This window comes from Sminthopsis crassicaudata, chromosome 2 (assembly GCF_048593235.1).
Source record: "Sminthopsis crassicaudata isolate SCR6 chromosome 2, ASM4859323v1, whole genome shotgun sequence".
Lineage (NCBI taxonomy): Eukaryota > Metazoa > Chordata > Mammalia > Dasyuromorphia > Dasyuridae > Sminthopsis > Sminthopsis crassicaudata.
The window spans coordinates 123857381-123881846 of record NC_133618.1 but is presented as its reverse complement, the minus strand read 5'-3'; the positions used below and the strand labels follow the sequence as shown (position 1 = coordinate 123881846).

Here is a 24466-nt window from a genome sequence, read left to right as displayed (position 1 = left end):
AGACAGGAACGCAAGCTATTTTGCTGTTTCTCTTAATGATTCTGCTACCCCCGCGGGACCCTGTTTTTTTCCATCACAGCCTGGAACCCAGTAGGAGCTTTATAAATACCGGAGAATGAGAAAACAGGACTTTTCCCCCTGTAGATCCCTTTTCGTTGGAGAATTTTTTGGGACAGGAGTATATAAACAAGTATGCAAATCAAACATTACGACAATAAATCATGTTTCTGCGACGCCCACGTTGTTACCCATCCCTTCTCGGATCGCGACCCGCAGTTTAAGAAGCTTTGGACCACATGGCCTTTGCGTTTCCTTGCACCTCCAAAATCCTCCCTGTCCAGAATGCACGTGGAGTTAACGAACGATTCTCCGGGCTTTTTTGCTCACAGTTGCATTTTTCCCTGGGCCACCCTAACCTTTCCCGGGTTTCCCATTCCGCTCTCCCGCATGCGCACCACACACGGGGGCCCAGTCTCCAGAGGGTGGGCGGGGCTAGCGGCTGTGGGGCCGGAGGAAGAGCCTGGGAGCGAAGGAAGGAAGGCGGGGCGAAAGGGGAGGGACGAACGGGACGGGGCGGGGCGTTCAGGCTCCGCCTCCCCATGGTCACCTGGCTGCACCCCCGGCACTTGTGCGCGAGCTAGCGAGCGTGTAAGGCCATGGAAGAAGAGGGTGTTGGGCGCGCGCGCCGAGGCAGCCCGGCGCTCCTAGAGCGTCTGGCCGCCTTCCGGGGCCTCCCGGGGCCTCGTCTGATGCTGCTGCCGCCGCCGCCGCCGCTGCTACTGCTGCTGCTCTGCGGCCCGGTCCTGGGAGAGCTGCGCGCCCCTCCGGAAAAGATTGGTAGGAGAGCCGGGCAAGCAGACGGAGGGAGGGAAGGAGGAATGCATGCCCATCCCCCGCCCCCCACCCGCGGTCTCGGCGCAGCCCCCTTTTGCACACCCTTTGGCCAGAGCTGGAGGAGGCAGGGCCCGCCCCGGGGCAGAGTGCTCCAGCTGCCGGAGGGAAAAAAGAGCCAGCCCCCAACGACCGATCTTGCATGGGCTCGGAATACAGATGAGGAAACTGAGACCCCTCTCGGTCCCGCGATGCCGGCTGGCTCCTGGCCGAGTCGGGACTAGTCCGGATTCCGGGGGTGGCGGAGAGGAGGGCCGTGGGTGGGCGACTCCGGCCCTGCCAGTTGTATGATTTGGGCGCATCTCTGGGCCTCGGTGCTCCTTCTGTGTGTGACGAGCCGGGGGGCAGCTGCCGTGAGGGCAGGGGAGCGGGGGCCGACGTTAACGTCTCGCTTTTTTATTTCCTTAATCTGCCTCCGATTTATGATTTCTTTGCTAAGGGATCCCCTCCCCGCGCTGACAGGTTTCTTCCCCTGACGCTGTTCCCCCACATGCCATGCTCTTTCCAACTTTATGTGCGGGGGGCGGTCCGGACGGCGGAGCTGACAGCCCAGGCTTAGGGGATCCCAGGGCTGGAGCTGGACGAGACCGGAAGCCATCCTAGCTGGTTCCCGGACCTCCGCTTCCCGGTCTGGAAGGCAGCAGTCCTGGGCACATGTGCATCCCACCTTAGACTGTGAAGCAGGCTTCGGTGGGCTGGGGAATATAGAAGGGAGGAGAACAGGTCCTGGTCACTCCCTGAGCATCCTGAATTCGGAGCAGAGAGATGGCTTTGTGAGGGTCTTTTCTGCAGGCAGCTTTATTCGCTGCCATTCCTTGTTTCCTTGCAGGACTCTCTCGGAAGTAGGACATGCGAAAGTCTCTTTGTCCATTTCACAGCTCAGGATGAGCCAGAGGCAGGGACTTTTATCACTGGCATTGGGATCTCGATCTTCTGACTCCCACTTGGACAGCCCCCCTCCCCCCATTACTATAGTAGGTTGCCTTTCTTGACGGCCCCAAACTCTAGCTGAGCTCTCGGGGCTGGAGGAGCACAAAAGTAGGTCACTTGTGTTGTCTCTTGGACCTCAGAAGCCTTTCCCCAGCTCTTCGGAGTAAACTGCCAGCAGGAGCACAGATTGTTCTTTGGATACAGCCTGGATCCTCCTGTGTATGGGTGATAACTAAATAGAGCTGGACCAACGCTTAAGTAGTTATTTTGATACAGAAGAAAGTGAGCAGGGGGCTATTTCTTCCTGGTTCTAGGTGGAATGAGAGGCTTAGGAGGGTGGGAGAGGCATTGGACTGATGAAGATGAAATGAGAAGAGTAAGTGAAGTGAGAAGTATATTTTGATATTACTTTTTTTAAAAATAAGATTTGTTCTTTCTTTAGTATCAATGCTGAGCCACACTTATCTGCAGTGTATTGTTCTAGGGAGTAGCCTGGTGCATGTTGAAGTGAAATGATTTAAGACTGGATGGGAAACTATAAGAGGGAACAGAGAGAGAGAGCCTTTAGGGAGTCTCTATTCTGATAAGTAATCCCTACATATGCACACACCAAAAAAAGTTCTCCTGGACACTAAAGAAAGTCAGATTAAATTTGTTGCCTAAAAAGGCCTCTGCGCACTTGGCCGGCCTCGCCCCAACTCTATTCTATTCAAACCTAAATCCTTAAGTTGCCTTAGATAAGTCTATTTTTGTCCTAGGTCGCATTACCTTATTAGTTACCTCTCCAGTCTCTTGTGTGAAATGGTATCCTGCAGAGTCATTAACATATGTGCATCTGTATACTTGAGTGAAGTCCTTCAATGCCCCATCCCTTTGGAGAGTAACCCTAGTTTTCCCTAAGGGCTGTGTCAGCAGATTCTGTCAGGACCCACCAAGCTGGAAAAGCTTGACTCCAAAGCTCCAGATGGAGCTCCATGTCTGCATAGAATGTCTATTGTTTGAGCATCAGACTGGCCAAGACTAGAGAAAGTTATCATCTGAACATTATGTGTTCTATTCTACCTCACATTCAAGGCCGGGGAGTCAGTGAAAGCCTCCTTTGCCAAAGTTGTATTCAGTACCAGGTATTTCATTGTTTGTTCTCTTCTCATGGACTGACCTCTGGGAAAAGTTTGACAAGTGAATAAGAAACAATTATTGTTGCTGAATCTACTAGTATTTGATTCTTATCAGTTGTTACATCCCTGCTTTTGTAGGGGTGGAGCATTCTGTTTAAAAGTCTCAATTATTATTCTTCCCCTATCCTTTTGGTCACAAGGTTTGAAAATTACACAATCCCTTCTCCCTTCTTCCGTACCTCTTAAAAATGTTACTCTCATTCATGAGACTTTGAGCCTCTCTGGTAAGTGAATATAACTTACCACAAAATCTCTATGGCCTGTGGTTGGGATTTTCTGTTATTAGAAATTATCTGTATTGCACATATTTAACTTATATCATATTTCTTGCTGTCTTGAGGAGGGAGGAGAAAAATTTGGAACAAAATTTTATAAAAATGAAAGTTGAAAACTATCTGTACATGTATTTGGAAAAATCAAATACGATCAAAAATAAATTCAGAAAAAAATTATGTATATAAAGAGTAATATTTTAAATTTTGTTTTAGTTAACAAGTATTTAATTTTTTTTTCCTTCCTATCTCTCCTTTGGGCTTCCCATTGGAAAAAGAAAAACAAATCTATGTTAAAAAAATGCTTACTCAAACAAATTGGACATTTCTAGAAGTGTCATATTTTTCACATTTAGCCCATCACCTTTCTGTCAGGAGTAGGAGAGGATTGAGATTCATCATCACTGGCTGTAGCGAGCTGTCGTCTCCAGAAGCTGCTGGATCGCTCTCTGGGAAGAGATCTGCTGTGTCTACTCAAATCTCTCAGACAGATTCTTCTTCCTGTAACGAACCGTTGTCTCCAGGCAGTTGCTGTTAACTCTTGTCCAAAGAAGTGACTTCCCTTCCTGCAGAGAGCCCCGTCAAGCCTGATGCAATTCAGAGTCTTTCTCTTGAATCCTGGCTCTGAATCTCCTCCAGCTCTTATCCTTCTCCAGGCCGATCTGCATGTCTCTTTTATCCTCCCAGAGAATGGGCGTGGGATAATGCAAGGGCTTCTGGGAAGAACCACCCCAGCCAATGAGCTTGCCCTCTCTATCAAGTCAACCTGAGTTCTCACCTTGTAATTGTCCAGAAAACCTGAATTCTCACCTTGTCACTGTCCAGACAACCTGAGTTCTCACTTAGTAATCCTAACAACTGGCCATCTGGAGTCAGGGTTGTCTGGAAAGACTAAGAACTGATACAAAGTGAAATGAACAGAACCCAGGAAAACAATTTCTATAATAAAAATTACAAACAATTTGAAAGATTTAATAATTCTAATCAAAACAGTGGACAATCCTCTGAAGCCACTCTCCCTTTCATTAAATTTATGGCCTAACATTCAGTTATATCTATATTCTATAATTTGTTTAGCCATTCCTCAACTAATAAGCAAATTTTTTATTTATTTCCAGTTCTTTGCTAGTAGGCAAAGGGCTGATATACGTATATTTGTGTACCTATGATAAATATGCTCAAAATAGATATAATAAAATACATACAAAATAAATATAAGAAGAGAGGAACTTTTCCTCTGTAATGAGTAATGTTAAAAAGTGTTCCAAGTTGCACATTACTGCAAATACCACCTTCCTGAGCCTTTCTTGCCTATTTGTAGTCTGGCATTCACAGGATCATTTACATCTGGACGAGACTTAAAAGAGTTTTGCCTTGGTCAAATCCCTTGTTTTATAGATGAGGAAAATTAAAACTGAAAATTAAATGATTTGTTGAATATCATAGTAACAGAGTCACATTTTAAACCCAAGAGTTACTGTTTTTTCATCTCCCTTCATGCTACCTGGTTCTGTTGCCGATATCAATATCTACTTACCAGTGTCTGTTTCAAGTCTGTGTTGCCACCATCTTTCCTCCCTTTTAATTCCAATTAATAATAACTGAAATTAAAAAAAAAATTCAATAGTATTTCATTTTTCTAATTATATGTAAAGGTAGTTAATTTTGGTAAGATTTTGAGTTCCAAATTTTTATTGTCCTCCTTTTTTTACCTCCTCCCTTCCCAAGCCAGCAAGCAATCTGATATAATAATAACTGAAATGTTGATAACCCTTTTAGTTTTATGAAGTGCTTTATCTCTCTCTTCACCTATAATAACCTGTGAGAGAAGTGATAGGAATATTCTCTAGTACTTAGCCCAGTGCTCATGTTGTAGTTGCTTCATAAATATTTGCTTTATTTGATTTTTAAGGATGAGGAAAATAAAATTTATCCTATGTGATTTGCCCAAGTCATACAGCTTGTAAGCATTAAACCTGGACTTCACAACATAGTCTCCTGACCCCAGATTCACTATTTTATTTACTGAACTAGAAATGTCTCAACTTCACAACCTAATGAAAACTCTTAGGGAGAAGGTTTACACCTATAATGGGGAGAGAACCTACCCCAGCATTAGGAAGAGCTGGATTCAGGTCCTGCCTCTAGCATATTCTGACTGCATGACATTTCCAAATCCCTTGATAAAAATAAAATCACAAGTCTGGACAAAAACAGTAATAACAATACAAAACTTGAAAACAAAAAATAAACCACCTGTTAACATTGGTTTCAGGAAGGAATATAATTCTCTCTTTTTTTACCCTTTCAGCTGTTATTGGAGCTGGAATTGGTGGCACTTCAGCATCCTACTACTTACGGCAGAAATTTGGGAAAGACGTGAAAATCCATGTATTTGAGAGAGGAAAGGTTGGAGGCCGCCTGGCTACTCTCAATGTTGAAGGGCAAGACTACGAGGCTGGGGGTTCTGTCATCCATCCCCTCAATCTGCACATGAAGCGCTTTGTCAAGGAACTGGGTACATAGGATTTTCTGTTCTTAGAGACAGGATGATGTTGTCTGAGGACCTATGGCTATTTTTAACTCATGGGACTGAAACTCTAGCATTCTTGAGATTTTTCTACCTTTCTTTCTTTTTCTCTCAAAAGTTCTCTTAGTTGGGAAAAAAACAAAAACAAACTATTATATCATATTTTCCTTAACAACCCAAGGGAAACATCTTTGCTATTTCAAGTATGATGATAGTAGGGAGAGTGTTCTGTTACTTTAAATCTGTTCTCTGAATGAATGAGATCAGCCACAGGGAAATTGCTGTGGTGACTGTTGAGGGTATGTTCATTAGCTACTGATTTTGCATCTTAAAATCATGATATTCTGAAGTGGGAAACCTCCTTATTTTTCTGATGGGGAAGTGGCAGAGAAGTAGAACAATTGGTACAAAAGCTGCAGCAGAGACACTTTTAGTGCCAGCCCACTTTGGACCCTCTATCTTGTGATTCCACATAGGGTTCCTTATAACAATAAAAACAACAGCAACAATAATAATGGCACAATAAAATTATAAATATTATATTTACTCATTATTATTAATAATTATAATAATGCTGATGTCTGGATTAGGGACTACAGCTGTGATTTCATTGGCATAGAGGACTCCTAGATGAGGAAAAACCATTTAGCACTGTTGGTCATCAGCTTCTCTGCAATTTATAGTGTTACATAGTTTTACAGATGACTGAGAGGTTAAGAGACTTTCCTACAGTCAAATATTAGAGACAGGACTTGAACCCATGTTTTAAGGATTTATGGTTTGCTTTCTGTACAATATGTCATGCAGCTTCTACAAAAGCAAGAATAATTGCTAGCATTTAAATATAATTTTAAAATTTGCAAAATGCTTTATAATTATTATCTTATTTGATCCTCTCAAGTTCTTTGTAAAGTAGTAGCTATTTTACCAATAAGGAAACTGAGGCAGAGAGATTTTTTTTAAGTGACTTGGATCACATAGCTAATACATATCTGAGCTGGGATTTTAATCCAGTTCTTATGAATTTTCTACCACACTTTTAGTCTTCCTATTTAAAGGTGAGGGGTGGGGTAGACAAAGCTTGGAATTGAGAGATCTGTCCAAGTAGTGAAGGGGATTTAGGGATAACAGTGTAAGATGTTAGAGCTTTGTATTATATTTGGTTTTCATTCAGTTATCCAGAGCGTTAGTGACCTGCTGCCTTTAAATCTTGCCAAAGGTCATACAGATAGTAAGAGATTTGAACCCAGCATCACTGCCTCCAGAACTGCTGTTATTTCTACCTACCTCATGTTGCTTGGCTGTAGAACTGAACAAAATAGCACACCACCAGGTAACCAAATATCAAATAGCAGATGTTCTAGTCAGGGAGTAAATGTACCTGTAAATTCAATTAAACATTGATAGGAAAAGTTTTCAGGGAATTTAGTGTCTTAGACCTACAAAACTGGCTACATTTTGGGCAAATATTTATGACAGATTTAATGTTGAATCTAAGAAAATATCAATATAAATCATCAAAAAAAATTTGCTAAGCCAAGCAAATTGTTTTATTTCTTGGACTTTTCATTTCCTTTCTCTGGATATTAGCTAATAGCAATCAAGAATCACAGTATATCCAGCTTGAAGCACTTTGATGATCATCAAGCTTAATTTACCCTGTCCTGTTACCAAAAAAGAAATTGAGACCTACAAAGGTCATATGGCTTACTAAGGGAATGTACACTGGTGTTGGCAGAACCAGGATTTTAACCTCTGAGAATGCTTTTACATATCTTGCTTCTGTGATTTGGTGGATCCTGCCACTGTCACAGGGCATCTGGAGTTTTTGTAGCTTGTTATTGATGTTCCATATCAGGAAGAACACTCACCAAGTGGATCATATCTGAGGAAGGTGACTAGTTCCAATAAAAGCCCACCAGCCATAATATAGGAAAGAGAGCTTAAGTGACTTGAAAGTATTAAGCCTAGAGGAGACGTAAGGGGGACTTTGTTAGTTTATCTTTTGTAAGATATTTATTAATCTTGAAAAGAGATTAGAATGAAACTCTGTGGCTCCAGCAGTCAGGATTGGGATTAGTAAACAGATGTACTAGGGAATACTTGGTTCTTGGGGCAGCTAGTGGATAGAGTGCTGGGCTTGGAGTCAGGAAAATCTGAGTTCAAATGCAGCCTTAGACACTAGCTGTGTGAGTTTGGGCAAGTCACTTATTCCTGTTTGTCTCAGTTTCCTTATCTGTAAAATGAGGTGACGAAATGGCAAACCATTTAAGTATTTTTGCCAAGAAAACTCCAAATGGGGTCATAAAGAATTGGATGTGACTGAACAACAATAGCATCATTGTGGTCATTATGTACATTGTCCTTTTGGTCCTACTTATTGTGTCCTACCATCAATTCATGCAAATGTATTAAACTACTTTAAAGTGATGTCCAAGGTGCAGTGAAATCACTGGTTTTCCTTCTCTCCATTTTTGCAGATCTTGCCACTCTTCAGGGTGTTGATGGCCTCATGGGTATTTATAATGGAGAGAATCTTGTATTTGAAGAGAGCAGTTGGTTCATCATTAATATGATTAAGCTTGTCTGGCATTATGGATTTCAGTTTCTCCGGATGCATATGTGGATAGAAGATATCTTAGACAAATTTATGAGGTAATTGTTTTATCATAAGAAACATTTTTTAATTTTATGAACTTCAGGAATTCTAGTTTCTGGATTTTGCCTTCCAGATTTCCCAATGAATGTATAGGATTGTCATAAAAATTATAGGGACTACTGGAGAGATTTTTTTTCATTCACAAAGCAGAGGGGGATTGTTCCATTTGAAGAAATGTTCTCAGAGAATATGGCAACCTTAAAGCCAGGGGACCAGGGGTAGAAAGAGTTCAGGCTTTTTTTGGCTTGCCCATATTAGCTGGTACCACCATATTGAGATCAGTCAGTAGCCATAACAGCTTGAAATGTTTTGTAACCCTTTAAAGTTTCCAAAACACTTTTCACCACAACCGTTTGAAATAGGAAATTTAGTCATCAGAAATGTAATTATTGGTACTCTCATTTCTTAGAGAAGTGAGATGTTGACCCCAAACCACACAACAAGGATCAAATCTGGATTCAAGTTCAAGTCTCCTGACTTCCAGGTCAAATGCTCTTTCTGACATGCTAATATGCCTCTTTATGGGTTTTATGTAATTAAGAATTTTTATTAAGATATGATGTTTATACACAACCTAATTTTCTTTCAAAACAAAGCCCAATTTGGGGTAAGGTTAGGCTTAGGGATGGATGTTGGGTACATGCATATTGGAATGGCTAATTTTGAACTTTGTGGAGAAAGAGGCTGTGGATACAAGATGGTAGCAGAAGTAATAATTTATTACCATGATTGTCCTGTCAACTAAATAAAACTAAATGCCAAGTTGTCAAATTACATACCACGTACCATAACCCACTCCTTAGTTCAAGTGGGATAAACTTGCGGCTATTTCTTTAACCTGGTAAGTCTCACAGATTTCTCTTTTCCTCAAACCTTAATTTCTGGGAAATTTAGCTTCGTTGTTGTTTCTTTGGAAAGTCTCACTACAGGGGATTTTCTTTTGAAGGATTTTTAGGGCCACTGAAGTCATTAATTAGAAAGAGCAAAAGTTTGTGAGTCATTCATCACCCAGAGACAAATTTCTCTTTTTAAAAGTCAGTAGTTAACTTGTTCCTACAAGCCCTGGAAGCTAGGCAGGGCGGGCTGGGCTGCTGTTCAGGTACCTTATCTCTGGGTGATTTTTAGCAAGTAGGGAATTGCTTGTTTGAGAAGGGTCACCTCTCTTGGGCTGCTGTAGCAGTAAATGTTATTTGTCCTTGAAGTACATCAAAGAGGTGATGCCATGGATTGTGAGTGAATTGGATTTAAGTGAGTTTGGGCTGTGCAAAGTCACCTGCCTCACTTTACCCTCCAGAGCCATCTGGGCCCAGTGGCAAGATATAAATCATGGTGACTGAATAAGCTTTAAGTAAGAGCTAGCAACAGCAACAGATAAACATGTTTCAAGAGGAGTTTCAGAGTTTTGCAAATTGTGTTTTGATCTAATTCAGTTAAGCAGGACACATTTAGCTACTATATGCTAGGTTTTGTATCAACAAAGAAGAATGGCTCATAGCAAAATAAATAAATAAATAAATGGATGAATAAACAAATCAAAATCAAAACCAAAATCAAAAATCCAACAACAAAACAGTTAAAGAGTTCCCTTACTTTTTGGAGTTGTGACCATTTGATTTCCTTCACAGTTTTAATTACATATAAGAGGGGCAGTCAGGGTTATGTGACTTGCCCAGGGTCTCATAGCTAGTAGGAGTCTAAGGGTGGATTTGAACTCAGGTCTTCTTGTCTTGAAGGCCAGTACTCCATCGACTTTACTGCTTAGCTGCCCCAAGATATGTGTATCTTGTATGTACCTATTTGCATCTTGTTTCCTTTGTTAGAATTTAACATTCTTGAAGACAAGTACCATTTGCTTTTCTTTGAATACCTAACACTTCACATGGTACCTAACATTAGTAAATGCTTAATTTGTTGATAGGTTGAAAGGAACTGTATTGTATTTTTATTATTAAAGCAATTTTTCTTTTCAGAATTCACAGTATTCCCTGGAATATCTGGGGAAATCCCATATTAGGACACAGCTAGGATTAGCAATTACCCAAGCAAATCTGGGGCCAGTGAGAAGCTAGGCACCTGATTCACCTGCATTTCATCTCATCATAATTCTTGCCAAACCTGAATATCATGTAATTGCAAGATATTTTCTCCAGTTTCAATTTCTTTGAGTAGAAAAGAAACTTAAAGCTTTGCTCACATTGTTATAAACGGAAATGGTGATAGTAGAAGTGTTAGAAGATTTGTCCACAAAAGAATCCATTAGCATCCCCTGAAAGTGGCCTGGTTAATCTATTTTCCTTCAGGATGTCTTTTTGTCTCACTGATAGTCTTTAAGGGAGTATTTGCTCCCTTGATTTCATAAAGGGGGTGTGTGTGTGTATATATATATATATGTGGGGGGTGGGGGGTGGAGAGAAGAGAGAGAGGGAGAGAAACAGATAGGTACTCTTAGGGAAGTTAGAGAAGCACAGGAATCTGTGTTCAAAATTAATTTGTAGTCCTAGAATGTACCATGGAGCAGCTTCTGTTTACTTACTGATAAAGTCGGCAAGGAAGACTAGTGAACTACAGTTAGCATTGGGCTGACTCATTTTGTGGGCAAGTGTTAGCTTACTGGTTTCCTCCATGGGCTGGTTCACCCTTCTCTTTCTTTCCTCCTCACTGTTATGCAATTTCCCACTACAAATTTTATTGGGCCTTTTACCTCTCTCAAACTATCCAAATCCAAATAGCTAACTATTTCATGAAATTTTCCTTCCTTCCTTCCTTCTCTCTTTTCTTTTTCTTTTCCTTCTCCTTCTCTCCCTTTTTCCCTTCCTTCCTTTTTCCCTTCCTCCTTCAGATGAGGTGAAGTCTAGTTTTTGGGGTTCCCAGTGAGGGAACCAAAAATATGATGAGGTTTAAGTTTTAAGATTCCCTTTCAGGGAACCAAATGACGAGGTCTAGATTTAGGGAACCAAAATGAGCTTAGGTTTTCTGGTGGTCAAGGAATTAAATGACATGGTTTAGTGGCAGATTTGGGGTTCAGGGAACCGAATGGAGAGGTTTGGCTCCCCTGCATCTCCTTGGGATTCAGCTCAAGGGTAGGGAGTTTTGGGGAACCCCCCTTCTGGTAGCGCATAGATTTTTTGTAAAGGAATTTACAGACCCTAAAACCCAGATTGATAAAATATGTTTATTATAGGGATTGGGAGGTAAGGTTAGAAATCCTGACAGAGGATAAAGTCTCGTTAGGAAATGGGTGAAGGTAAAGAGGGTAGCACTGGAAAAGAATATTATTCCAGTGGGTAGAGACCTCCTTGGCATAGCAGAGCAGGTTTAAACCTTTGCAAAAAATTAGTTTTTAATTGCCATTTTTATAAAGAGGTCTTTGGTTGTAAGCAAGGCCTGCTCCCTCTCCCAATGAAGCTGGTGGGTGGAGTTGAATTGAATAGAAGATCTTTAATTGAATAGTGTTGGAATTCTTTTAGCTTAGGACTGAACCAACCCCATCTAGATAACAAAATGAAGCTGTTTATCTTGTTTCCCTTGGATGAGGTCCCTAACTGAGGCAGGGTTGAAGGAGATTTTCAGGGTCCCTTCTTCATTCTCCCATCTAGGAGTCACTTCCAAATGCATTTGGGATAAAGGGGCAAAGATTTCTTCTTCAGCAGCTGCTTCGAGCTGGCAAGGGTCATAGAGATTTTGGGGGGTTCATGCCAGGAGGTGAGGCATGAGATGTGAAAACAGCAGCAGGGCATCTAAGGGGTATTTGTCCCAGTCAGTTGTTCTCTATTCTCCTGGCTGAAGGGCAGTTGAAAATCCAAAGCTTAAAGCCTAGAGAAAACAGATCTCTGGAGCAGATTAAAAGTGGGGTGTCATCCAGGGTTGAGATGGTGACATATGGGAATGGGGCCTCACTTCCTTCCTCCTTTCCTCCCGCCTTTCCTTGCTCCATTCTTCCCTCTCTTTCTCCCTCCCTTTATCTCTCCCTGCCTTCCTTCCTTTCCTTCCCTTCCCCTTCTTCCCCTTGTCTTCCCTTTCCTTTCTCTCTCCCTATCTTCCTCTCTTTCCCTTCCTCTCTTTTCTCTACTCCTCTACCTCTCCCCCTTTTCTTTATCTCGGCCTCTTTATCTTTCTCCCTCTCAACAGAGGAATATGAACTTGATTTTAACGAGGGGAACCTGAAACAAGGGGGGACCCCAAAACTTTCTTAAAACTTCTTCAAGGAGAAATTCTCCTTGAACCCTGACTCTCTTGTAAGACCTGCCCAAGGAACCAAGATAAAATGGTTTATCTTGGTGGGATTAGTTGAAGCAATCTCATTTAGCTAGACATCTAGATTTCTATTGACCCCCTATTGTTGACAAAACCACTCCAGTAAGAGATCTCATCTAGACCTGGGGGCAGTGACACATTGAGGGAATTTCATTTGATTGAAACTTCTGCTTCAGATTTCCTTATAAAAACTGCAACTTGGGGCTCAGTTCTTGCAGAGGATGTAACATGTCATGCCATGTATAGCAGCAATCTCTGCCCGCTGAAATGATATTCTCTTTCAGCGTTACCCTCTCTTTATCTTCACCTATTTCTCTAATGAAACTTTATATCTCTTTATCGGGATTTCTCCACTAGAAACTTTACTTCTCTGCTGGGATCTTGCCACTTAGGAATTCAGTCTTCCTATTCCTGCATAGCAAAGGTTGACTTCCCAATGCCATTAATAAACTTCTTTTTATCAGTCTAGCTTTTCGGGTTTGTAAATTCCTTTATGAAGGACCTCTGCACTACCAGAAGGGAGTTCCCACAACTCCCTACCATGGGCCAAATCTTAAAGGGGATTTAAGGAAGCCAAAACTTTCCATTTGGTTCCCTGAACACCAAACCTACCACTAACCTCATCATTTTATTCCCTGACCACCAGGAACCCTAATGTCATCAGTTTTAGGAACATGTTGAATGTATAGTGATTGTAGAACTAAAAAAGGGTAGATATAGCCAGCAAGCAGTAGATACCAGGGAATGAAACCCAGGAGAGGCCCTAGGGCTAGAAATATTCAACCCTCTATTGATTTTGATTGCATAATACAATTTCTTCCTTCTTTCTTCTGCCTCCTCTTACCCCTTCCTCACTCTCTCACATTGATAGCTTCTGGAACACAAACTGTAGGGTCAGGAATTATTCTCTTTTGTGCTTAATGACTCTTTCCTCTCTTTTCAATGAAGGATTTACCGCTATCAGTCCCATGACTACTCTTTTAGTAGTGTAGAAGGCTTGCTGCATGCCCTAGGAGGGGATGAATTCACTGGAATGCTCAACCGGACCATTCTCCAGTCCCTTCAGAAAGCAGGTTTTTCGGAGAAATTTCTCAATGAAATTGTTACTCCCGCCATGAGGGTCAATTATGGCCAGAGCACAAGCATCAATGGCTTTGTAGGTAAGTCAGCACATTCCATTTGCTTTGGATCTACTCAAAGAAATGTCTTCTCAGAGGGTTGTACTGTGGTTGGAACAGCCTTGGCCTCTCTGTACCATCTCCGTGTTAGAATGCCTCTTATTCTACAAGACCATAGAAAGTCCATGAAGAACAGACGATGCTCTCTTTCTTGGCTCTCTGTTTAGAGAAGGTCTAGCAAGCATCTAATAGAAATAAAGATGAAACTCACATAGAATTAGTCTTCTCCTACTCTTAGTCATTAGATGAAGAACCATGAAAGATCTAAACATAACTTTATCCATTCTATTTTTTTTTTTAATTTTTTTATTCATTTTTCCAAATTATCCCCTCCCTCCCTCCACTCCCTCCCCCCGATGGCAGGCAAGCCCATACATTTTACATGTGTTACAATATAACCTAGATACAATATATGTGTGTAAATACCATTTTCTTGTTCCACATTAAGTATTAGCTTCCCAAGGTATAAGTAACCTGGGTAGATAGACAGTAGTGCTAACAATTTACATTCGCTTCCCAATGTTCCTTCTCTGGGTATAGTTATTTCTGTCCATCATTGATCAACTGGAAGTGACTTCATCCATTCTATTGCACTTCTGATCTGTGGAACAATGTTGACCAAAGTGGATGGAGGGAAACCTTCTTGTATAGCCTGTCTGCCTTTTTAAACACTTTTTCCCCCTCTGACAGGTGCAGTGTCCTTGTCAGGTACAGATTCTGGACTGTGGTCTGTGGAAGGTGGAAATAAACGTGTTTGTGAAGAGCTCCTTCAGTTTTCCAAAGCTTTGCTTATCTCTGCCTCAGTCATGCACATAGAGGAGAAAGCAAGGACCACACAGATAGGTAAGCTTCTCTGCAAGTTTTTCAATTTTTTTCCTCCTAAACTTTTCCAGGAGATGATTATTTAGTATTTGGGGTACAGGGGTAAGGTAGTCAGAGAAATTTTCTTTTCCTTTCTTTCCCATCATCCCAAATTTACCATTTATGTGTTTATTTTAGTTTGACAGACATTGGTCAAGTACCTACTATATGCAGGACACTATGCTAGACAGTCAGAATACAGAACCAAAATTTAAGCAGTCAGTCCTTACCCTAAAAGAACTTATATTATGCTTATGGTATAAAATCCATGCTCAGATAAGTAAATTCTAAGCAATTTGAAAACACAAGAAACATTAACAATTGGAGGCTGAAGGATGAGGTGGAATGACCTAAAGCATTAAAAAGGAAGGGGCTGCTGACCTGAGTCTTGAAGGAAGATAACCATTCTGAGAATTAGAGAAGTTGTTGAGTCTTTTCTATTCTGTGACATCATCTGTTTTTTTTTTTTTTTTGTTTGTTTGGTTGGGTTTTTTTTTGGCAGAGATACTGGAGTGGTTTGCCATTTCCTCCTCCAGCTCATTTTATGGATGAGGAAACAGGTTTAACATTTAACAGGGTTAAATGATTTGCTCAGGATCACACAGCTGAGTGCCTTGAGGCTGGATTTGAATTCATGAAAATGAGTCTTCTTGTGACTCAAGGCCCAGCATTCTATCTACTTTGCCATCCAGCTACTCTGGAGAGGAAGAGGCAGGTATATTTTAGCTATGGGGGACACTTTGGGCAAGTGCCCATAGAGGGGAGATGAACTGTCAGTTTTAAGCCATTGTTCCTGGGCTGATATGACTAAAACATAGAGAATGTAAAGGTGACTTAATGAAAAAATTATCCTGCTTGCTCTTCAAGAGCCCTATTCTCCTAATCACAAAAAATTCTTAAAGTAATAATCTTCCTTGAAAGCTTTTCCTTCTCCATCACTACCCTTTCCATATCTAACCTACTGACAAGTCTTATTGAGGTTACATCTGCATCTTTTTCATCAATACAGTTATCTCCATGTACACCCCCCCTTATACTTATTTAGGCCTTCAGAATTTCTTCTCTCACCTATAATAATTTGTTAAATAATCCTCTTCAATCCACCCTCCAGATAGCTCCCAATATTCTCTTTCTATGACACAAGTTTGATATCAGATAAATTCAAATCTAGATAACCTTTAAGACGTTACTGCCCTTAGGGGATTTATATTCTAATAGAGGAAGACAACACTTTGATTGTAAATTAGAAAAGGGGGAGGGATATTTTGGTTTGAATTGTCTTCCATGCGGCTAGTAGAGCCTGAGAAGAGAAGATTAACATCCTTTTCCATTGGAAATAGTGATTAAATCAAATCAGATAAAAAGGGATGATGATGGTTGATGAGTAAAGTAAAGCCTAATTGGAGATAGGCCTAGGTATACCTGGGTGACTGAGATAAAAATGAAATGAGGATGAAAATGTAGATTGGAACATATTGTAGTGTGCCTTAAATATGAAACTAAGGTATTTATGGTTTTTTCTCTAAAGGCAATAGAGAACCTCTAAAAATTCTTCTTAAAAATGTTTTTATTACAACAATTGCCAACAAAAAACAAGTAGTATAATAAACATTCAAAGTAAAACAAAGATTAGAATATTCTATTTAAAAACTCTTTAAAAGGCAGAACTAAATAAATTATAAACAACAAAAAAGCTTTTGTCTCCTTGATTGATCTGAAATTCTGTTATTTATGCTTTTGCTTTCTTTTTAAAAAATATAATTGGCTTGTGTGTACACAGTTCTGGGTCTGCAATTCTTCTCTGATTTGTAGAATTCTTTTAAAATTTTCTTTTATGCTTCAGATGTAATGTTTTTATGGCACTATAATATTTTGTTAGATTAGTAAACCATAATTTATTCAGCCACTCATTGTATATATAGATTGCTTTAGCTTTTGTTGTTAATGTTATCATTTTAGTAGAAAATAAGTTAATATCTTAAAGGTTGTCTTGATTTGAACTTTTCTGATTGTTAGAGTGATATGATCAAACATGTGCCTTAGGAAGAGAATATTGGTAGCTATCTGGAAGGTGAATTGAAAAGAACTATTTAACAAATTATTATAATAAGTGAGGCAAGAAATTCTGAGAGCCTGAACTAAGTGGGATGTACATAGAGATAACAGTATTGATGAAAGAGATGCAGAAGTAGATTCAACAAGATTTGTCAGTAGGTTGGATATGAATGAGGGTGGCAAGGGAAAAATCTTCAAGATGATAATCAGGTTAAGAATTTTCATAATTGGGGGAATGAGGCTCCTTAAAGGTGAGCAGAATTTTTGGTTTGTAGAATTTGAGAGAGGGAGATGGAACATCTAGTAGGCAATTATGAATTTCAAAAGTGATTGGAGCTGAGATGATTGAAAATATGGAAGCCATGAATTCAGGAATGTAAAGAATGTAAAGTTACAAAAGGAGAAGAACCGGTACAGTCTTAGAGCAAGTTAAGTTTAGGGGGCAGAAGCTAAATGATGAACTAGTAAAGAAGACCGAAAAAGCATGGAGAAGAATCAGGGGAGAGTAGTATTGCTGTAGTATTACAGTTTGTTAGAGTTGTATGTTTGGAAGCCATATTGGTAGAGCTTGTGACAACTAAAATGAAATATAAGATAATGAATTCTGGGGATGCTATTGTCAAGTGTAAGTTTTTCAAGGATGGGGAATCCCTGGGTACATTTTAAAGCATCATTGATGGAGGATGTAGTTAAGGAGAAATTGAAAATGAGACAAAGAGAATGATTTGTAGGGCAAACTTGTAACAAAAAAAATAGAAGGGAATCGGGATCATGCACACAGATGGCTGGATTGGCGTTGATTGAGGAACAAAGCCAGTTCTTTCTTCCTGGATGATGAGAGCAAAGCAGCAAAGGATAAGTAAAGATTTAGATGAGTTTGAAAATTTTGAGTAAGGGAAATGAAACTCATGATGAGTAGCTTAATTTTTTTAATAATATGAAAAGGCAAGATCACAAAATTCTAATTGGAAGGAACCTCAGAGACATCTAATCCAACCCATATGTGAACAATGGTCTTAAAATCTTCATTTGACACATATAGCATGAAAAATCTATTATCTGGAGCAGACTACTCCATTTTTGAATCAATCTTAATTGTTAAGGCAGCTGGATGGCACAGTGGATAGAGCACCAGGCCTAGAGTCAGAAGACATCTTGAGTTCAGATCTGACCTCGGACACTTATTGATACTTACTGACCTTGGAGCTGTGTGAGCATAGGCAAGTCACTCAACTCTGTTTGCCTCAGTTCCTCATCTGTAAAATGAGCTGGAGAAGGAAATAGCAAACCACTGCAGTATCTTTGCCAAGAAAACTCCAAAAGAGGTCACAAAGAGTTGGACATGATTGAAAAGAGATTCAACAACAATTGTTAGGAAGTTTTTTCTTACACTATGCTGAAATCTGCACTTTTTGACTTCCATATATTGTTCTTAGTTTTGGCTTCTGAGATAACCTCTGAGATCAACAAGTCTGATGTTTCTTTTACAAGATGATCCTTAAAATATAAGTCGTCTTTTGTGTCTTGACTCCCTCTCCCTTTCCACTTCCAGTCACTGATCCCATAATTCTTGTTCTGTAAGTCTTTTTTTCTCATCATTTCTAGTTCCATTTATCCTGATCCCAATATAACATAAACTTTATCACCATTATGGTTCTTTTTATCTGGATATTCTTCAATTTCTTATGAATGTGTTTTCTTAAAATGTGGTGCCCAGAACAGATGTAGTACTTCAAATGTGATCTGATCAGGACGGAGTATAATGGGGCTCTATCACTTGCTTAATCCTGCCACTATGACTTTTTATTATTATTATTTTTTGCTGAGGCAATTGGGACTAAATGACTTGCCCAGGGTCACACAACAAGGAAGAGTTAGGTTTCTGAGGTCAGATTTGAACTTAGGTCCTCCTGATTTCACGGCTGGTGCTCTATTTACTGCACTACCTAGCTGCCCTTACCACTATAAATTTTAATAAATACTTTGCTTTTTGAAATATTATATCCCATATTGAGTTTATAGTTCACCAACATCCTCAGATCTTTTTAGAAGAATAGTTATATTTTGATGATTTCCCCATCTTAATGCTTGATTTAAAAAAACAAATTGAAAATTATTAATATTTATCCCCTAAATTTTTTTAACTTTAAGTTTATTAGAGCCAACCTCTAGATTATATGTAGCCTGTTGGGAACTTTTAGATCCTGACTTTGTCAGCCCACGTATTATTTATCCCTCCTAGATTTGTGTTATTTGAAAGTCTTGTAAGGTAACTAAAACAAGATTCCTTTATCCCTGTTGTCTTGATTTTGTCAAACCAAAATTTTTTTTAATTTTAGGAATCAGAATTATATATTTTAACTTTTTTGATAACCTCTTATCCTTCGGTTAAGAAAGCTTACTTTAGCCATTACCAGCAAAAGTACCTGATCTGATTTTCTTCTGATTCTTTTATGGTATGACTTTATACTCTGTTCCAACTTATCCCAAGTTGGTAGGAAAGAAGGCATATTCATAAAGTTACCCCATAAGTGGAACATTCCCATATATTTCAGGCCTTCCACGGGCCTTATGCACCAGAAGGCTCTGGATCTGATAGTTCTGAATTCTAATGGCAACTCTAGTGTTTACATCCCTACAGGCAAAAATAAACAGACATGAATTCATTGACATCTTTTTAAGTTCATCCCAAGATGACAAAGAATAAAGTATATGTAAAATAATCTGCATGTGGTTAGTGCTAGAATCTAGTGGTTCCAGGCCAGTTGGCATGAACCTAACTAATGTCTACTAGAGGCTTGAAATCCTTGGTCATTGTGAGATTCTTAGAGTGCTCTCTGTTGTTCAAGTGAATTCATCATTTATTGGTTGCCTACTTAGTATGCAGATATTAAGTACGTACTTTACACAGACTATTTATACAGAGCTTAGAAGAATAAGAAATTTAAGGTATGGTCCCTACTTCCTTGAAACTCAACAGTCTCAAAAAAGCATAATGATGATAAATTCATTGCAATCCTCATAATTACATAAAAGAGAGCATGGGAGAAGTGTATTGTGCTCTGGGGAGTCTGAAGAAGTATAGGAGTGGAAGCAGGAAGGCATTTCAGATCATCTCATTTAGTGCCTCATTTTACATATGAAAAAAACAGGCTAGAAAGACTCAGTGAGTTGGTCAGGTTCACACTATTAATAAATGTCTGAGGTAAGGTTTGAATTTAGGTCTTTGCCTTCCAGTCAAGAACTCTGAGGACACATCCTTCAGAAAAACATTGAGAAATAAAGGATGAGGTTAAAGGGGAAATAATCACGAAGGAATGTAAAGAAGTAGTGGAAAGTGTGTTGATTACATCTATGTAATCATAAATGTATTAATATATAAGAAGAGATCCTTTTCATACCTGCAATATGATGTTAATTCCCCAAAGTAAAAGTCCTGTGATATTTTAACATCTGTTGCCAGGGCATTGTAATTTCTCTCATGATTTGTTCAATTGAGGGGAAGACAAAGTGTTATCGTCCAGACTAGCTCTCTGGAGAATTTCAGTACCAGCCTGAGTCCTTGATCTTGGGAAAGTAGTAAAGAGGCAGGAACCCATGCATTGAGTCCATTTATTTCACCTTGCTATTATTATGTATTATTTATTATGTAAATGCCTCTTTGTTGCAAGTATCTCTGCTCAAATAGAATACTGGTTGTTATCAAGCCAGAACTTCTCAGGAAGGCTGAGATGCCCCAAAGAGGAGATGAGAGCCAAACCAGACCTTCTCAGCAGATTCCCTCTGGGCCGAAGGGTCTTATACCTCACCCAGAGTTCTCCCATTGTTCATGGCCCTCTACAACAAAGAACAGCCTTTTATCTTTTAAGGATTAAAAATTCCTGAATTCCTTATAATAGGAATCAAGCCATTGAGAAACTAGTCCTATAAAAATGGTTTTCCAGACATTGTGAAATGGTATATTGTCATTATTTCTTTGTTATAGAAAATTTTAATGAAAATGTGATTTTTCCTTACAGGAGGACCAAAGAAGGTATATGAAGTCACCTATAAAACAGATTCAGGGATAAATAAAGACCTCTACGACATTGTCTTGGTGGCTACTCCATTGAACCGCAAAATGTCCAATATCACTTTTCTAAACTTTGATCCACCCATCCCAGAATTTCATCAATACTATCATCACTTGGTGACCACTTTTGTTCATGGGAGACTAAATGCAACTTTCTTTGGCTTAATGGCAACTGATAGCTTGCATCTTACTGACATTTTAACCACTGACAACCCAAATCTGTTTATTAACAGCATCTCAGCAGTGTCCCCTGTAAAAAGAGAGGCTGATCTTCAGTCTAAGCCAGCAACTGATTCAGCTGTTTGGAAAATCTTTTCCTCAGAATCTCTTACTAAGGAGCAGCTTAATTTGCTATTTACATCTCATGATTCTGTACAGGCGAAGGAATGGCTTGCATACCCTCACTATAAGCCTCCAGAGAAGTGCCCTCCCATCATACTCCATGATCGTATATACTATCTCAATGGCATAGAGTTGGCAGCAAGTGCAATGGAAATGAGTGCCATTGCAGCCCATAATGCAGCGCTCCTTGCCTACCACCGTTGGTATGGGAACACAGAGATGATTGACCAAGAAGGATTGTATGAGAAACTCAAAACAGAGCTTTGAAGTGTCACCAACGTCCTTTTCTTCATCCTTCCTCCCATGCTCCCAAATGAAATCCCAAGATGGCAAGAAAGGGTTGAGTCCCTCCGAGCCAGGGATGATGGCATTGGATTAGATATAGTTGATTTGTTATTATTCTTACTTGAACGAAAGTAAATCAGTAGTGGGTTTGAAGGAGGAGTAAAGGGTTCAGTCAAGGATGAACACATAATCATTGCCCATAATTCTGTCTTTAAAACTGCTGTGTGAATCTTTGAGAACCTTTTTCAGTTAAGGCTGAAACTAGGTGCAAAAGTAAGAAATTTGATATACTAGTTGTGTTTATCAATTAATTTGGAAACTTTCCCAACTTTGAAGTAGTCTTCGCTGATTTTGTGAAAATTGTTGTGGAGAGAGCACTGGAGTTGGAGATGAGTTACTAGTTTGTGTGACATTGGGCATGAGGCTCTTTTTGAGCCTTATTTTTCCTCATCTGGGAAATGAAAGGAAGTCCTTTCCTTCCTAACTCTGAGACATGATTTAGTACCTGAAGGCTATCAGTAATAGGATAAACTAATTTTTTTTTTCAATACTATATACCTTCTCCCTCTTCATTATAACTGTGCCATTGCCAAACATCTCTTTTCCTCTTTGAAAGCCAAATTCTCAATTCTGTTGCTGTCTTTATGGTTTTCTTTTCTTTCTTTTTTAAAGGATAAGGCTCAGGTACTTTTTAATAATATATCCTCAAAGATATTAAGACAGAAGTCAGTAGAATTCAATTTTGAAGGAAAACCAACATTGAGTAAGGATTATTTTATCATTTGATGAGTCAGGAAATTTTTCTGTATTCAAATCCACTTCTAAAGTTTGACTTAAGCACTGTTTCCCTTTAGTATTATAATTCAGTAGAGTATATTTCACAAGTCCATTTTAAGAATGAGATTTCATGATATTGAAAATTCTTTTAAAGGTCCTCTAAAAGTGTATGCTTTTAAAACTTTGTTCTTGCCTTTGTAATTTTTTATTATGTAGCTATATATAGAATTTTTAAAAAGTTCTACCCCAGTGAATACTATTGAAAAATCTCATTTCTACATCTAAAACATTGAACCAACTTTCTATTTAGAGGATTTGAGTTAGGGCTGGAACTAGCCTAACCACATCTGAATCAGACCAGATTGAAGGATGTTGTAGAAGACAGAATATTGGACTTGGCACAAGACCAGGATTTGAATCCTGCCTCAGATAATTACTGAGTGTATCAACCCTTAGGAACCTATGTAACCTTTCTGGGCTTGAGTTTATTTATAAAAATGGTGGAGTTGGCCTCCACATCTTAAGATACTCTTCAGCTTTTAATCCCCATCAAAAGTGTATTTTTATATAGCTTTGGGGTAACCCAGAGGGGTTGCTACAGCCTTCATATCTCTGACCACAGTGGGCAAAATAGATCAAAATTAGCCAATGGGTGATAATAACCGTAGGCTAGTATGGACTTGGAGAAAAATAGAATAGCTTGCCCTGTGTCTATATGAACTCTTGTTATAATGGAACTCCAAAAATACCGAAGAGAAACAAATGAAAAATGCACATTGAGATTCATGTGAAAAAGATATTCCATACTAAGTTTTTTCCAGAATTCCTCTAACCCGTTAGGGGTTTGAGAAGGGGAAAGAAAACATCGGGATAATTGAGAGAATTGCCACTTAGAAGAATGGAAAATTCAAATAGATCCAATTCCCAGTTTGCCTACTGTCAGAGAAGATCAGGTACTTAATTAAAATTAGTTATATGAATGATAACTAGCAAAAACTTAAGTTATATACAAAAAGCAGATTCGAATTACTGCTTTATCACATTAGGGAATTTTTATCAACAAAGCACTTGAGGAGAGCTCTCCAAAGAGTTGTGGAAATCAATCCTACCACAGAAGTCAAGTTAACTTAATTAATTTTGCCTTTCACAACTATGTATACTGAGCTGTAATTACTGGGTCATTATTTAATATTATATTTGTAAAGCCCTAGAGATAGATGGTTGACATTCTTTAGTGGCAAATATTGAGCTTATACCTAAATGTGGTTGTTAAAGGGTGCTATATCTGCCTTTTATCATTCATAAACAACTAATTATTAAAATCAAGAAATGGTTTAAAAACCATTGTTTCTCCTTTTATAGATTCTTCTAGATGATGGCTATAGAGGATAACATCCCATGTATATATGCTAAAGATTAACTGACAAGTAATATAACAAGAGTTGAGTTAAAAAAAAAAATCATGTTTGTCATTAACACTGCTTTTAGCTATTTTTTTTTCTTTGAAAAAAAAAACATACCAATTGTATAGTTATTAAAGTACAAGAAGTTTTTACTGTCATTGTTAATAAAGTTAGGACAGAGAAGCAAGTTATCAGTAGAACTGCTCTTGATGCAGTGGATCTTTAGTATGTGTTTCTAGAGGGTTATTTTGTGAAAAATGTCACCAGTGTTCAGAGGGCTTATAGCAAAACAGAACTATTCTTGGTTAAAAGGTTTGTGGATTGATTCTTTTTTCATGGTGAGTCTCCTTCTGGATAAGTTGGGGAGGGAGGTGTGGATAACTTATCTTAAGTGCCCTGTTCCCAGAACAAGTTTTATCTTATTATTTGATTGTTCTGCTTTTTACTACACTGTTAAAAAGATAGGTCTAGGCCATGTCACTTTAATTCTAACTCAGGGGCCTAAATATTACAACCTATATATGAATCCTAGTCTGAGCTTTTAGAGGAAGAAATATTATACCCTGCTCTTCTCCTTTTCCCTTCTCCAGTAGTCCACCAAAAAACCCCTAACCCTATAAACTATTTCCTGTGGAGTTTTTATCTAATTAAAGCCTGGCTAAGGATTTATCCCCATTACCCCTTATTTTTTTTTCTTGCTCACAGTGAACTGAAAATAAACGAATATGCCATTCTGTCCAGTGTCTTTATTTTACCTGTAGAAATGTAAATAGAATACA

General features: G+C 39.1%; 1 protein-coding gene across 1 annotated transcript; it reads left to right on the top strand.

Annotated features, from left to right (window-relative positions):
• Positions 1-599: 599 nt before the first annotated feature.
• On the top strand, positions 600-24421 carry PCYOX1 (prenylcysteine oxidase 1). Its single transcript, XM_074287170.1, has 6 exons — positions 600-837; positions 5583-5789; positions 8282-8456; positions 13663-13874; positions 14583-14735; positions 20828-24421. Exons 1-6 carry the CDS (start codon positions 657-659, stop codon positions 21487-21489), a joined length of 1590 nt encoding a protein of 529 aa, XP_074143271.1. The 5' UTR covers positions 600-656; the 3' UTR covers positions 21490-24421.
• Positions 24422-24466: the final 45 nt, after the last annotated feature.